At 32.6% G+C, this 17,694-nt stretch overlaps 1 protein-coding gene across 47 annotated transcripts; it reads left to right on the forward strand.

The window, feature by feature from the left end:
- The first annotated feature begins 227 nt into the window (after window positions 1-227).
- On the forward strand, window positions 228-12,671 carry LOC127726264 (folate receptor beta-like). Of its 47 annotated transcripts, none has more exons than XR_007993456.1 (7): window positions 228-349; window positions 4,386-4,546; window positions 5,326-5,511; window positions 6,306-6,444; window positions 10,191-11,943; window positions 11,974-12,033; window positions 12,124-12,671. XR_007993456.1 is itself a non-coding variant. In XM_052233579.1 (5 exons), the coding sequence occupies exons 2-5, from the start codon at window positions 4,394-4,396 to the stop codon at window positions 10,466-10,468; spliced, it is 756 nt and encodes a 251-aa protein (XP_052089539.1). In that variant the 5' UTR covers window positions 228-349; window positions 4,386-4,393; the 3' UTR covers window positions 10,469-12,671. The 47 variants fall into 47 exon arrangements, 1 of the variants encoding a protein (XP_052089539.1); XR_007993443.1 differs by having other exon boundaries at window positions 10,191-11,870; window positions 11,901-11,943; window positions 11,974-12,671; XR_007993445.1 differs by having other exon boundaries at window positions 10,191-11,870; window positions 11,944-12,033.
- Window positions 12,672-17,694: the final 5,023 nt, after the last annotated feature.

Below are 17,694 nucleotides of genomic sequence, written 5' to 3' on the forward strand. Positions count from 1 at the left end.
CAGTTGGTTCCCATATGAATCATGTGAACGTCATTTTAATGCAAAATTTTAAAATATCTTCTAGTAAAAACCCTTTCATATGAAAATCCAATACCGGACATTTCCCGATGAGATATTAAGTCATATTGTGTGATTTTTTAAAGGTATGTTTTTATTTTATAAGTTACCACCCTGGTGCGTTATTGTCCAAAAAATAATGTGTTGGTAAATAGACTGTTCTTGGAGAAATACAGTAATGAATACCACAAGGGTGCAAAAACAGGCTCCATTATATATGTTATAGGCTCATATTGCACGACGAAGAAAAGCTAGAAGTCAGAACTGTCCTTTACTTTTTACTGGGAATGAAGTAATTTTAAGGGATTTTTTAAAGATTAAGGTCGAGAATATATATGAAGACGCACAGAAACTTTTATATTGGAATACAACGGACCAAACATTCAATACAGACTGCATGGGGTCCATTTCTTTACCCCTAAACACCAAAAATAACCCAAAATACAAAAAATAACTCCAGAGCATACATTAAATATGTTCACATGTATGGCTGTAAAAATTTGCAATATTTACAGCAAAGAAAACATTTGAATTTGTTCATAAAAATAAATAATTGTTATAAAAAATTAAATATATATGTTCATAATGTAACCAGAGAGAACGATTCTTCTTACAAAATCATCTTTGTCTCAACCGGGACTAGAACTCTAGACCTCTATGTTACAAGTCAACGTGTATACCAACTGAGCTAAAGAAGTACTTCCCTTAAGCTCTTGCAACCGCTCACGGCTGGCTAAGTCAAAGTACTACATATACATGTACCAAGGGAAGCAATCCTGTCACACTTCCCCCACTTCAAGAGTCATTATACTATAATGATGAAATATTTAACACTTCCCTAGCTAGGTAATTCTTCTAACCGGGGTTTTTAATTGTTGGGCGCCAAATGTAACCGGAGAGCATGATTCTTCTTACAAAATCATCTTTGTCTCCACCGGGACTTGAACCCGGGACCTTTGTGTTACAAGTCAGCGCTTATACAGACTGAGCTAAAGAAGAACTTCCCTAGCTCAACCGCTCACGGCTGGCTAAGTATCTACTAACATACCTTTGTCCAAGGGAAGCAATCCCGTCACAATAAAAACAGCAATATAAATATTCAAAAAATCAAAGTATGTGTTCATCAAATAAAAAAAGCATACAAAATAAACATGATAAATCATGATCATAAAAACAAATAATAGTTCATAAATATTAAACATGTTAAATATGTATGCATAAAAACAAAATGTGTATTAAAACAATCAAAATTGTGTTCTTAACATTATTCACATATATATAGTGCCTAGAAAATCAACCTAACAATGTTAGAGTAGGTCTGATTTCCACTATCACCTAGTATTTCTTAATCATAAGAAATCCAATGGACAAGGTATAATTTACAGTTGTCACTATACATAGGCAGACATATGATATATATGTTGGTTACATTAAAAAAAATATAAATTGTGTTCAATAATTTGTTTCATGGGATGACTGCCTTGTACAAATGTATGTATGTGTGTGTGAATTCCTCTGTTATGGGAAGCACCCCTGAGGGCTGTGAGGGTGCAGTGAAATCCATGTGCAAGTTTTTAGTCCCCTACCGACGAAGTCGAAGGGGACTTTAGGTTTGCACTCCGTCTGTCTGTCTGTCTGTCGGTCTGACTGTCTGTCTGTCTGTCTGTCCGTCTGTCTGTCCTTCTGTCAGTCCGGCAAATCAGCTTTCCACACTTTTTTTCTTCGTTCTTGAAGATATTGTTTTGATATTTGGTATATAGTTTTATCATGACAAGTTATAGATCAAGTTCAAATTTTGTTCAGGTCTGATGATTTAATCCAGAGTTATGGACCATAACTCTGGACCATATCTAATGTTAGAGTACTATGTTAAACCATATTTCTGTACAAAGGGAGATAACTAATTTTTTAAAAGACATTCTTTGTTCAATTATTTGAAGAATTTTTTGGCAGGTTTGTTAGTTATTTAGTATAAACTAATTTTATGAATGCTGTATATATATATAAAAAAAATTATGAAGAGAAATCCTTTAATTAGATAATAATCTATTTTTATTATGTATATATTTCAATACATTACATTGTGTGGATAAAAGTTGTTGACATTTTATAGATAAGTCACAAATCTATATTAGTTTGTGATAAATGAAAGAAAAAATATTTGGAACTATTAATTATATTTGATTATAATTTGAAAATAGATATACACTGTATTACATCATATCTAATTTTAGAGAACTATTAATCATATCTAATGTTTTTTTCATCATGCTTATACGATATTGATTGATAATTGGTATATAGTTTTATCATGACAAGTTACAGATCAAGTTCAAATTTTTGTTTCGGTCTAGTAATTTTGTGCAGAGTTATGGTCCTTGGACTTGAAAAATTCACTCATATAATCAGTTTTCCACACTGTTTTTAGTCATGCTTGAAGATATTGACATGATATTTACTTTTTGTTTACACCATGGCAAGTTATATAACAAGTTAGTATTTTGTTCCAGTATAATGAATTTTTAGCCGGTAGGGGACTATGTATTGCCATGCAATACTCTCAGAATGCTTGTTTTTTCATTGTTTGCACTGATAAAATAGAGAATGGAAATGGGGAATATGTCAAAGAGACAACAAACTGGCCAAAGAGCAGATAACAGTTGAAGACCACCAATGGATCTTCAATGCAGCGAGAAAATCCTGCTACCAGAGGTGGGCCTCAGCTGGCCCCTAAATAAAAATGTGTACTAGTTACGTGAAAATGGACGTCATACTAAACTCCAAAACATATAAATGAACTAAAATTAAAAATCATATAAGACTAACAAAGGCCAGAGGCTCCTTACTTGGGACAGACGCAAAAATGCGTCGGGTTAAACATGTTTTGTGAGATCTCAACCCTCCCCCTATACTTCTAGCCAATGTAGAATAAACAAACACACAGCAATATGCACAGTAAAACTCAGTTTAAAAGAAGTCTGAATCTGATGAATATTCAATTTACTATTTTTATATACTGAACACTAATATTTTACTATCCATTCTAGTTATTTTTTTAAATGTGTTGACATATATAATAGTTAATTGTTGTTTTCTATAACAAGTATTTACTTCAGATGATGGGGTATATATCTTATTTGTCTGAATGTCTTAAGCTTGATCTATATACAAGTTAATTTTTATTTTCTGTTACTTATTTTTTTCAGATGAAGGGATGTACCTTGTTTGTTTGTTTGATCAAGTTGATGTTAACAGTGGTTAATTGATGTTTTTTCAGATGAAGGGATGTATTTTATTTGTTTGAATGTCTTGATCTCTATAATAGTTAACTCTTATCTTCTGCTACTTATGTTTTTTTCAGATGAAGGGATGTATTTTATTTGTTTGATCCAGTTGATGTTAACTGGTTAATTGATGTTTTTTCAGATGAAGTGATGTATTTTATTTGTTTGATCGAGTTTATGTTAACAGTGGTTAATTGATGTTTTTTCAGATGAAGTGATGTATTTTATGTGTTTGATCCAGTTGATGTTAACAGTGGTTAATTGATGGTTTTTTTTATGAAGGGATGTATTTTATTTGTTTGATCAAGTTGATGTTAACAGTGGTTAATTGATGTTTTTTCAGATGAAGTGATGTATTTTATTTGTTTGATCGAGTTTAAGTTAACAGTGGTTAATTGATGTTTTTTCAGATGAAGGGATGTACTTTATTTGTTTGATCAAGTTTATGTTAACAGTGGTTAATTGATGTTTTTTCAGATGAAGGGATGTACTTTATTTGTTTGATCAAGTTGATGTTAACAGTGGTTAATTGATGTTTTTTCAGATGAAGGGATGTATTTTATTTGTTTGAATGTCTTGAACTATATAATAGTTAAATCTTATCTTCTGCTACTTATGTTTTTTCAGATGAAGGGATGTATTTTATTTGTTTGATCCAGTTGATGTTAACTGGTTAATTGATGTTTTTTCAGATGAAGTGATGTATTTTATTTGTTTGATCGAGTTTATGTTAACAGTGGTTAATTGATGTTTTTTAAGATGAAGGGATGTACTTTATTTGTTTGATCAAGTTGATGTTAACAGTGGTTAATTGATGTTTTTTCAGATGAAGGGATGTATTTTATTTGTTTGAATGTCTTGATCTATATAATAGTTAATTCTTATCTTCTGCTACTTATGTTTTTTCAGATGAAGTGATGTATTTTATTTGTTTGATCCAGTTGATGTTAACAGTGGTTAATTGATGTTTTTTTGGATGAAGGGATGTATTTTATTTGTTTCATCAAGTTGATGTTAACAGTGGTTAATTGATGTTTTTTTCAGATGAAGGGATGTATTTTATTTGTTTGATCCAGTTGATGTTAACAATGGTTAATTGTTACAACAGATTAGCTCAAATAAATTCTGTAGATGGATACCTAAATATTTGTATGGATGGAGTATATCAGAAAGAAGAGCAGGGACCAGGAGAATTGTATGGACAGGTTTGTTGTCATTATGTCAGATATATAATAATCATTCTTAAACATTCACTACAGAATAAGTATTACACACATAATGCATTGATAAATCTTTATCAACTAATATTTTGCAAAGCTAGGAATTGATCATGTTGATCATCATTTGAAAATTAAACTTTACGACAAAATAGATTGATTTCTAAATTCCTTTTTGTGAACTTGCCATTTATATGTAGCAACATTCATGCATCACCTTCATATGGAGTATATTTCTCCCAGATATAATGAAGTGTCAATGTTTTGGGAAGTTTCACATTGTTCAAATTGTATGGTTTTCTTACAGTAGAAGGCTTACTTTTTAGAAGAACTTATAATACACTATTGGTGATTTTTATACAACCGCAAACATTTTTTGTGTTCGTATAATGATATGATGTCGTTGTTGTCATTTAAGTGAATGGATCTCTATGAAATTTTACCAGAAGGTTCAATACCACAAAAGGAAGGTTGGGGTTGATTTTGGGGGTTATGGTACCAACAGTTTAGGAGTTAGGGTCCAAAAAGGGTCCAAAAACAAGCATTTTTGTAGTTTCCGGACAATTACTCGTGTGTTAGTGTATGGATCTCTCTGAAATTGTACCACAAGGTTCCATATTTCAAAGGGAAGGCTGGGATTGAGTTTGGGGTAATTGCCCTAAACGTTCTAGAATTAGGGGCAAAAAAGGGGCCAAAAACAAGCATTTTTCTAGTTTCCAGACAACAACTTGTGTTTAAATGTATGGATAACATTCTTTCTGTTACAGTGTGCAGAGTGGAAGGAGAGAAATTGTTGTTATGAAAACACAACTAAATCTTTACAGAAGCCAGAACCTTGGCATAACTTTAATCTGAATCATTGCGGTCAGCTATCACCAATGTGTAGGGGACATTTCTTGCAGAGTTTTTGTTTCTATGAATGTTCACCTAATGTAGGCCCATGGCTTGTTAAGGTTTGTATGATAACTGATGTAGAAAGCTTGTTAGTTTTTGTATAAATGAATATCGCAGAACTGCCAACCTTCATGATTTGTTGGGGATTTTTGAGGTGATGACCTGAATTTTGAAATTCTTTATTATACAAACTCAAAACACTCATTCAAATGAATTGATAGGGTATTTAAGCACATACACACTCATTCAAACAGTATAGTTTTAGATTAAAAAGTTAATTGCGACAGTAAAAGAGGATCATAAGGGTTCTCTTGCTCTTAAAGTCCCCCATGGAGATTTTGAATAATTGGCAGGTATGATATCATGGAACCCATGGAAGTATTAAATATACCTGTTTTTAGTATTTGACAAACCATGTTAGATTATTGTCATAATTTCAAATACAGTTTAGGGAAATATTTTGATTGATGTATTTCAGCATCACGCAAGTAAATGGTTCAAAGTGTGTTGTTGCACAAAACATTTCAATATGATTTATTTATTAGAGGTTCTCATATCAGTTATTTACCATAGCCAGTTTCACATTATTGTCACATGACATTATTTGGACATTTTACAGACTGTATCTATTAATCACCTCTAAATGCCTGAAGAGTGTAGACAAAATATGATCTATAAACTTTATAATCATAACAACATGTAAATATCGAAATTTTCAATTTCTTGATAGCTGTTGAATCTGCATATATAGATAACCACTGATCTAGCTAATATTTAGTCAAAATATATAATAACATGGGTGTTAAAGAAAAGAAAGATTCAAAGCAAAGTTTTTATATTTTTATTTACATAGGTTAATGGCATGGAATCAAGAAAAGAAAGATTTTATAAAGTTCCTTTGTGTGAAAGAGAATGTAACTTATGGTGGAATGATTGTAGAAATGATAGTACATGTGTGAAAAACTGGGAAACAGATTTCGACCTAAGCAGTGGTAAAATAATTGATTCTTCAACTTTCACTGAAAACAATTTTTACATGATGAATTTATTTTTCTTGATATTTCTCATACAAACACGAATATTAGAGGAAACATATCCTAAAAACTAAGTTCCAAGATATATTTGTCCGCTCCTCACCAATTTGTAACACTATTTCTGCTTATTAGCATGAACAATTTGTTATGATTACAAACAACAGTGATTCAACGCCTGGTAAATCTTCAATAGGATAGATTCCCTCAATTTATTTATGAGAGTTAGAGGTCAATGATCAAGGTCACCTTTTTTCATTGAGTATACATATTTAAAAAGTCAGAATGCGAATATATATGTTCAAACTCTTTAAGGTCATTTTTCAGTAACAACAAACAAAAGAATTATGTCAATTGGACCTGCTTTGATACTATAACTGCCCTTGAATTTTTGCTAGATAACATTTTTGTTTGCTATGGAGATTCCCTATATCGTCAAGTTATCGCAATTCCAATGGGACACCACTTATTGCGGACCTGTTTCTGTATTGTTACAGACATCTTATACATTCAGGTATTTCACATCCAATCTTTTATGGTAATATTCTTTACAAAGCACGGAAATGTCGGCATTTACCTCAAAAGCTAATCAAACCTTTTAAAAGACTTATTAAGAAGGGATATAGTTACGATACTGTTGTCTGGTCATTAAAGGTGGCATATTTTGGTATTAATATTGATTAACTCATAGGGTCTTTGCATCGGAAATAAACACATTTATTCGAAAACCATTTGTTGGCAAGATACGTGTTATGTTCTTCTCATATATTTTATGATGGTATGATACTAAACCCCTAATGGGAGGGATTGTGGTTGATTTTCATATGATGAAGACATAATCTTTCGATCAGTTTAATTGAGGTCTGGAGCTGGCATGTCAGTAACTGCTAGTAGTCCTTTGTTAATTTATGTATCATTGTCATTTTGCTTAGTTTCTTTTGTTACCTATTCTGACATCAGACTCAGACTTCTTTTAAACTGAGTTTTACTGTGCGTATTGCTGTGTGTTTGTTTAATCTACATTGGCTAGAGTTATAGGGGGAGGGTTGAGATCTCAATAAACAGGTTTAACCCCGCCACATTTTTGCGCCTGTCCCAAGTCAGGAGCCTCTGGCCTTTGTTAGTCTTGTATGTTTTTTTTAATTTAAGTTCATTTATATGTTTAGGAGTTTAGTATGATGTCCATTTTCACTGAACTGGTACACATTTTTGTTTATGGGCCAGCTGAAGTCCGCCTCTGGGTGCAGGATTTTCTCTCTGTGTTGAAGACCCATTGGTTGCCTTCGGCTGTTTTTTTACTCTTTGGTCGGGTTGTTGTCTCTTTGACACATTCCCCATTTCCATTCTCTATTTTATACTTCATTTTCTTTACAAATATTATTAAGTCAGATTTTTTATACGTTTTTGCGGTTGTATATTGGTATGACGTTGGCGTCGTCGTCGTTGTCGTCCCAAGACACATTGGTTTTCGCACTCTAACTTTAGTTTAAGTGAATGGATCTCTATGAAATTTTACCAGCAGGTTCAATACCACAAAAGGAAGGTTGGGATTGAATTTGGGGGTTATGGTACCGACAGTTAAGGAATTAGGGGCCAAAAAGGGGCCAAAAATAAGCATTTTTGTAATTTCCAGACATAACTTGTGTGTTAGTGTATGGATCTCTCTGACATTGTACCACAAGGTTCCATATCACAAAGGGAATGCTGGGATTAATTTTGGGGGTAATTGGTTCCAAATTTTAGGAATTAGGGGCCAAAAAGGGGCAAAAAACAAGGATTTTTCTAGTTTCATGACAAAAACTTGTGTGTAAGTGTATGGATCTCTCTGACATTGTACCACAAGGTTCCATATCACAAAGGAAATGCTGGGATTGATTTTGGGGGTAATTGCCTCCAAATTTTAGGAATTAGGGGCCAAAAAGGGGCAAAAACAAGCATTTTTCTAGTTTCATGACAATAACTTGTGTGTAAGTGTATGGATCTTTATGGAATTGTACTACAAGGTTCCATATCACAAAGGGAAAGCTGGAAATGAGTTTGGGGGTAATTGCCCAAAACATTTAGGAATAAGGGGCCAAAAAGGGGCCAAAAATAAGCATTTTTCTAGTTTCCAGACAATAACTTGTGTTCAAGTCTATGGATCTCTCTGAAATTGTAATGCAAGGTACCATACCACAAAGGGAAGGCTGGGATTGAATTTGGGTGTAATTGCCTCAAAATTTTAGAAATTGGGGGCCATAAAGGGGCAAAAAAACAATCATTCTTCTAGTTTCAGGACAATAACTTGTGTGTAAGTGTATTGATCTTTATGAAATTGTACTACAAGGTTCCATATCACAAAGGGAAAGCTGGGTTTGAGTTTGGGGGTAATTGCATTAAACGTTTAGGAATTTGGGGCCAAAAAGGGGCCAAAAAACAAGCATTTTTCTAGTTTCCAGACAATAACTTGTGTTCAAGTGTATGGATCTCTCTGAAATTGTACTGCAAGGTACCATACCACAAAGGGAAGGCTGGGATTGAGTTTGGGGGTGATGAATCATAAGGGGTTCAAAAAATTTTAAATTGGTTATTTCTGTGTCAGAAACCTGTGCTGTGTCAAATATTTAATCACAATCCAAATTCAGTGCTGTATCAAGCTTGAATGTTGTGTCCATACTTGCCCCAACTGTTCAGGGTTCGACCTCTGCGGTCGTATCAAGCTGCGCCCAGCGGAGCATTTTATTAGGTGATGTTTTTATTATTGCAAAAAAATTGTGACCGGAAAAAAACTCCTATTATAAATTTGTAAATTTTTGTTTGAATGAAGCGTTTTTCTGAATTCTCAATAATGAATTTTGAATTTTGGTCAATAATGTTTTTAACAATCTCAAAAATAAAGGCATGCAAAAAGTTCTGAATTTACAGTGAAATTGAATGCCAATATGATATTAGATAGATAATATAGAAATAATCATAAAACTCCCATACAACATCAATTTGATTTTAATTATTAAATGACATAGCAATAGATTATCCGATATTTCCAAATCTGTCTTATACTGAAAAACTTGTAGTACTGCTAAATCCTTCAAATATAAATCAAGTGAAAAACAGGTTCCTTTATAAAACAGTCTAGAGCTGAGGACAGGGAACTTTTAGTTATTTTTGCTTGTATATACATATATATATGTATTCAAATCAGTTTTATTTTTTGTTGTTGTTATTATTTGTATTTGTCACAAGTATTATGCTTTACTTAAATGAAAATTAAATCATTATATTGTATTTTGATAATGCAAAAACTTTTAGGGAACCTTACTTGACAAATATCTTCTGCTGAAGAACTGTTCAATCAATTTATAACAATCTTATGATATGTATAAACATTAGATGTAATATGATGTCTACTGAAACAACTATCCACCAGTACCAAATGATGTGTTCCTTTGAAAGTTCCAAACAAATGTCTTAACTTTCTTGTCATCTGTAATTCACAATCAAAAATTGAAACAAAAACTTGATTTTTTTTTTTTTCAAATTTTTTTAATATAAAGTGAAAAAATACCCATTGAGAAACATTCTTTAGATGGTACTAACTTAGTGTTTTTACTTTGTCCTGTTAAGAAGTTAAATATTGCTCTCAGCTCATTTTAATTTATTGCACTATTTGTCAGGTTATTGTGATTTTAAAATGAACTGTTAAAATAGCTTTATGATTTCTTTTCTAGGAACAAACAAATGTCCAGGTTACAGTTCCTGTAAAAACTTCACAGATATATACACAGACGCCACTGACTTCTGTGAGAGTGTGTTTGACAGAACGTGGCAGGTAGTGGGGAACTCTACCGAACCCTGTATGGTGCTAAACTTTCATGACACAAATCCCAACTATTATGTTGCCAAACAGAAAGCTCAGTCCATATACAGTAACAAATCAAATACTGTTAAGTTTGGGACAATGTTATATTTGTTGGTTCTTATTATGTTTGTTATACCAAAGATGTAGATATTTTCAAAACATTCCAACATTCCAGTCTTTCAATTAGAAGTTCTTGTGTTTTATACAATACATTGGTTGTGCCATTTTTTTATATATATTTTATAAGAATTGTTTTAAAATATACTTTAATTGTTAAGCATTTATGATGTTTTTATTCAAGTTTTACAAGATAGACAGACAGACACTAAACAATTGTAATTGTTCTTGATGTAAAAAGATTTCTTTTTTGCTTACATGTAAATACAAATCCTGTACATCGCTGATAAACATTTTCATTTCTTTTTTTCCAATCATTTAACTATAGACTTACAGGAGAATCTTGATGTACATTAGAAATAAGCTGTGGTGATAATTTTATCTCTTACATGATGATTTTAGATAATGAAAAGTGTGACTCATAGGGATAAACCAAAACAGTGAATGGCAAACTAAGAACTGTTTTGACCACTTTTCATACAAAAAATGTTTATTTAAACAGTGTAAACACTCATCAAAGATACTAGGTTTATAATTTGGTATGGCACATGAGCGTTTCAGGCTTAGAATTTGGTATGGCACATGTGCGTTTCAGGCTTAGAATTTGGTATGGCACATGTGCGTTTCAGGCTTATAATTTGGTATGGCACATGATCGTTTCAGGCTAATAATTTGGTATGGCACATGTGCCTTTCAGGCTTATAATTTGGTATGGCACATGTGCCTTTCAGGCTTATAATTTGGTATGGCACAGGTGCGTTTCAGGCTTATAATTTGGTATGGCACAGGTGCGTTTCAGGCTTATAATTTGGTATGGCACATGTGCGTTCCCTCAACATATGACTCATCAGTGGCACTCCAACCAAAATAGTTGGAAGGTCAAACCAAGTAGGAAGTAAAAAGAATTGTTGTTCTGTGGATTCATTATTATTCGTTGGATACAATAGATTTCATGGGTACAGAGGAACCACAAATTTAAATGTTCAATGAAATAAAAATTGTCTATAGGAATATATGCAGACCAGAAAAACCAGGAAATTAAATATCCAGGAAAATGCAAGTTTTCCTTAATCAACAAAAATTGGTACCCATGAAAATAAATGAATCCTAAGTAATCAAGAACATTCATTATAGGAGATTTTAGGTTTCTCAAGTCAAACCCCTAGATTTGGTTTATATTGAAGTATTATAGAAAAGAATTAAGTCACTTTTACCCCTTAATTTATTGTATTTATCAACTTTTGAAAGATAAATATTCAAATTTTAAATGCTACGCAAACCTGTCTAAATTATGTATATCAACAAATTAAGGATATCTAATTCAGTATCGTCTCATAGAAAGGTTGAGAATTTAGTATGATGTCTTGGAAAGGTTGAGAATTCAGTATGATGTCATGGAAAGGTTGAGAATTCAGTATGATGTCATGGAAAGGTTGAGAATTCAGTATGATATCATGGAAAGGATGAAAATTCAGTATCATGTGATGGAAATATGTCATGGAAAGGTTGAGAATTCAGTATCATGTCATGGAAAGGTTGAGAATTCAGTATCATGTCATGGAAAGGTTGAGAATTTAGTATCATGTCATGGAAAGGTTGATAATTCAGTATCATGTCATGGAAGGGTTGAGAATTCAGTATCATGTCATGGAAGGGTTGAGAATTCAGTATCATGTCATGGAAAGGTTGAGAATATCAAGTTATTGTGGATTGTATTAGTTTATCTTCATCTGTTCCAATTTTGGTTGATTGAAAAATAATGTAGGTTCATAAATACCTGACTTTCAGGCTTTCAAAAAATCTGCATTCAGGAATTTAGGGAATTTTTTATTGAATACTAAAAAAATGTTGAGTTATATAAATATATAATCCAATGAAATTATAAAAAAAGATCCAGTTTGTTTATTATATTTTATGTTTAATATAGTCTATTCCTTGTATTTAATTTCCTTTCATGTTTCTCTTTTAATGGCATTCCAGAAGGTTTTGTTTTGTATACTTATCACACTTTACTTATTGTACATTATTCAACAAATCAAAAGTGTGCTTTAAAATACATTTGCATATGACTTTTTTGTGATATTGTGATAATCATTGGAAGGTATTTTTGAAATTGTTTAATTATTTTATGTTATATAACTATAATTGATAATACATGTATTGAAGAATAGTTTTTGAATTATTTTGATGTCCATTTATTAACTTTATTGTTATGAACTTGAATTGATGTTTTTGGTCTAACAGACTATAATCATAATAATTACTTATGTATTTAATGAGGGTCGTAATGGGGATACTTCATGGCGAATAACGGTAAAAAATCTTGCCAAGTTACGTTAGCGGTAATTTTTGGTGCATGATGATAAAATGTACACACTTTCTTTATGACGATAAAATAATCAGCTGATTTTGACAAATCACGTTAAATTCTTTCCCAAAATAATGGTAATGGTTAATTATTTGAGATCTCTGACGAATCTTGATAAGGATATTTTGACAAATCATGATAAAATTTTAACCAATTTGACGCTAACAGTAGCCGAAAAATGACTGTTTGACGACTGATGGTAAAGGGCATTCCTACCCTCTTTAATCAATGGTAAGTGAGTTAAAGGTTTGGATAGGAAACTTTTCTGAATTTTATAAATACAAAACCAATGCAGTTCATGAAAAAATAGCCAAATATAATACAATTTCTTCAGGTTGTGTTTTTTCTAATGATAATAAAAATTTTGAACTTATTTTTTTTACATTTTACATTTATCAATTGTATATTAATTTATTAAAAGCAACATATAAGAAACAATGGAATCAATATCCAAACTTTGTATACTTTTATAATTATATAAATAATATTATATTTTATATTAAAAAAATTTCCACAGAAGTATGGGTTGTTTTTCTTCATGGAATATTGTTATATATGTACTAAACATGCAATATATATATATAAGCCTCATATTTGTGTCCTTTCCTGTGCCCAGTCCTATTTTGTGTTATAGACACCACAAATATATAATTACTATTCTCTAATCTGTGTCTTTTAAATAAGTCGTGTTCCATCCTATGGTTTGACATCATACATGTAATTATCAAAACGTCAATGAATAATTTTTGTAATCAAAGAAATCAGTACAACTTTTATATTCGAATTAGATCGATATCAGTTAAGGCCTTTGAAAAGTTAATGTGTGAAAGCACTCATAATATTATTTTCTCTCTCAAAAGAGACACATTAGTCATAAATACTTTTTTGGGATTTGTCAAATAAGTAATGAAGCCTTCAAGGCAAAACGGTAGAATAGATTGGAGTTCTGTTAAAACATTTGTCTTTTTTTAGGTTGAATTTTGTGCTTTGTGTTGACCTAATGAGCCAAGTCTTTTACAGCTTGTTCACATGTTGTATTGTTACACCTCAGTTCCACCATACTCTATATGTGCCTGTCCAAAGTCATGTCACATTACTAATAGTCTTCCTTATAAAAAGGACACAAGTTTGAATAAATAAAGATTTTGGTTTCATGACATAACGGGGCACAGATCGGAGGAAAGGACATAGATTTGAGGCTGGTCAAAGGACAACAGATTTGAGTGTCAAGAGCTAGATGTCACAAGACACAAATCTGAGGAAAGGACACAGATTGGAAGCAAGACATAGATTTGACTCGTACTGATAAAATGTCCAAAAGATAAATAGTGTAATTAAATAATTGTCAGTAATTAAACTAATGAATAACAGTAAAAATCATTGGGAAAGCAACACAACAACATAAAAAAACTATAAGACATATAGAGGTCAACAAATGGGCCTTTTATAGCTGACTACATAGTATGGATTTTGTTCATTGCTGAAGGCAGTATGGTGACCTATAGGTTGCTTAAATCTGCTTTATTTGGACTCTGTTGGATAGTTGTCTCATTGGCAACCATACCACATCTCCTTATTTTATGTTCAAAAAAATGACAAGTGTCTTTAACATATGTTCAGCTCTAAATCGACTAGTTACTTATTTGATTACTAACTTCAATGACAGACTGGTTACTTGTTTGATTACTAACATCAATGACAAAGACTGGTTACTTGTTTGATTACTAACATCAATGACAAAGACTGGTTACTTGTTTGATTACTAACATCAATGACAAAGACTGGTTACTTGTTTGATTACTAACATCAATGAGAAAGACTGGTTACTTGTTTGATTACTAACATCAATGACAAAGACTGGTTACTCGTTTGATTACTAACATCAATGACAAAGACTGGTTACTTGTTTGATTTCTAAGATCAAGGACAAGTAAAATTGAGAATGGAAATGGGGAATGTGTCAAAGAGACAACAACCCGACCAAAGAGCAGAAAACAGCTGAAGGCCACCAATGGGTCTTCAACACAGTGAGAAAATTCTGCACCCGGAGGCGGGCTTCAGCTGGCCCCTAAACAAAAATGTGTACTAGTTCAATGAAAATGGACTTCACACTAAACTCCAAAACATATAAATAAACTAAAATTAAAAAAAACATACAAGACTAACAAAGGCCAGAGGCTCCTGACTTGGGACAGGTGCAAAAATGCGGCGGGGTTAAACATGTTTTGTGAGATCTCAACCCTCCCCCTATACCTCTAGCCAATGTAGAGTAAACAAACACACAGCAATACGCACAGTAAAACTCAATTTAAAAGAAGTCTGAGTCCGATGTCATAATTGGTAACAAAAGAAACTAAGCAAATTGAACAAAGGACTACTAGCAGTTACTGACATGCCAGCTGGTTACTTGTTGCTTACTAAGCATCAATGACAAAGACTGGTTACTTGTTTGATTACTAACATCAATGACAAAGACTGGTTACTTGTTTGATTACTAACATCAATGACAAAGACTGGTTACTTGTTTGATTACTAACATCAATGACAAAGACTGGTTACTCGTTTGATTACTAACATCAATGACAAAGACTGGTTACTTGTTTGATTTCTAAGATCAAGGACAAGTAAAATTGAGAATGGAAATGGGGAATGTGTCAAAGAGACAACAACCCGACCAAAGAGCAGAAAACAGCTGAAGGCCACCAATGGGTCTTCAACACAGTGAGAAAATCCTGCACCCGGAGGCGGGCTTCAGCTGGCCCCTAAACAAAAATGTGTACTAGTTCAATGAAAATGGACGTCACACTAAACTCCAAAACATATAAATAAACTAAAATTAAAAAAAACATACAAGACTAACAAAGGCCAGAGGCTCCTGACTTGGGACAGGCGCAAAAATGCGGCGGGGTTAAACATGTTTTGTGAGATCTCAACCCTCCCCCTATACCTCTAGCCAATGTAGAGTAAACAAACACACTGCAATACGCACAGTAAAACTCAATTTAAAAGAAGTCTGAGTCCGATGTCATAATTGGTAACAAAAGAAACTAAGCAAATTGAACAAAGGACTACTAGCAGTTACTGACATGCCAGCTGGTTACTTGTTGCTTACTAAGCATCAATGACAAAGACTGGTTACTTGTTTGATTACTAACATCAATGACAAAGACTGGTTACTTGTTTGATTATTAACATCAATGACAAAGACTGGTTACTTGTTTGATAACTAACATCAATGACAAAGACTGGTTACTTGTTTGATTACTAACATCAATGACAAAGACTGGTTACTTGTTTGATTACTAACATCAATGACAAAGACTGGTTACTTGTTTGATAACTAACTTCAATGACAGACTGGTTACTTGTTTGATTACTAACATCAATGACAAAGACTGGTTACTTGTTTGCAGATTTACAGTTGTGAGTGCTTTCTTCAGATGGGGTCTCAACATACAAATTTGGGTACAGCATCTGGCTGTAGTTTGTGAAAACCATCCCCATTCTTATATTGACTTATGCAAAAATCCCCACCCATTCATATATTTCACAAGAAAATCACAACCCATTATATATATTTTCCAGCTTATGACATCTTTAAAATTAGATGTTAACCACATGGGATCATTCATATAGATCAGAACACAGTTTAGACAGACATCTTAACAGAAGATTAACATTTACTACCCATTGACTTATAAATGTCTACCTATTGGTATATTACCTCCATGAAATAGCACCCTGTTAATATTGATATATTTAACATTTCTAAAAAGTGACCCATATCATACATCTGTGTATATCTTTGTATAGGAAGAGACCCCCTGTGGCTTTCTTACAGCAGGGCTCATATGACAAGTTTGTCCTTAAATAGACCATAGAGCTGTTTCTTATTAGCAATCCCCATTTTACAGTGATACTGTACTGGTATGATTTAAATGATACATTTTGAGTACATAAATGTGACCTGTAATTGTTCAAATCTTGGACCTTTAAATCTATGGACATTTGTCAGTTTTCTCAGGTGGCAATCATGCAAATCTCCATTTTTATCTCTCCAGCTTTTCAGAAGTTTATACCAGAAACATATATTGTAAATCAGTATCACTTTCTTTACTTAATGACCTCATTCAATTGCTATGCATGTCTGCAAAGTCGAACATAGAAATTTGAATAAGTTCAAATTTTAATCCACAGTTTTCACGAAAAAGACTTGCTGACAATGACAAATAATTAGGAAGAAAAAATTTCCAAGTGGACATTTGCATATTTAATTGCTGAACTGTTCGTAACACTATAGGAAGCCTAATGAAGATACCGGTATATGGTTTTCTTGTAAATAAATGACATAAAACATATTGTTCTTAAAGGACATACAAAAAAAAATGCAGGTATTCTCTTAATATTGGTTTTCTCGTTTGAATTGTTCACATTTTTCATATCGGGGCCTTTAATAGCCCACTATACGTTATGGGTTATCTCATTGTTGAAGGCCTTACGTTTCCCTTTAATTGCTTACATACACTTCATTTGAACCCTGGTGGGTAGTTGTTTCATTGGCAACCATACCACATCTCATCATTTTTTTGGGGGGTTCATTTGGTCACAGTTATTATTTAATCATTATAACCTGTACACCTCATCTACACAATGGTTGCTATGTAGTTATTTTGTAACTGTGGACATTGGTCATCTCAAGATTGATGATTGATTGTTGGTATATAACCCCTATATCATGGCAGCCAGTTGTTATGTGTGGAAAAAGCCAGAGTACCTGGAGAGAACCACAGACTCCTAGCAGGAAAACTGACAATCCTCGTCAATTAAGATTGGAGTTGATGAAGTACTAAGACCACTAGACCACCAAGGTAACAAGACAACAGAGATG

This window comes from Mytilus californianus, unplaced genomic scaffold (assembly GCF_021869535.1).
Source record: "Mytilus californianus isolate M0D057914Y unplaced genomic scaffold, xbMytCali1.0.p SCAF_17, whole genome shotgun sequence".
Lineage (NCBI taxonomy): Eukaryota > Metazoa > Mollusca > Bivalvia > Mytilida > Mytilidae > Mytilus > Mytilus californianus.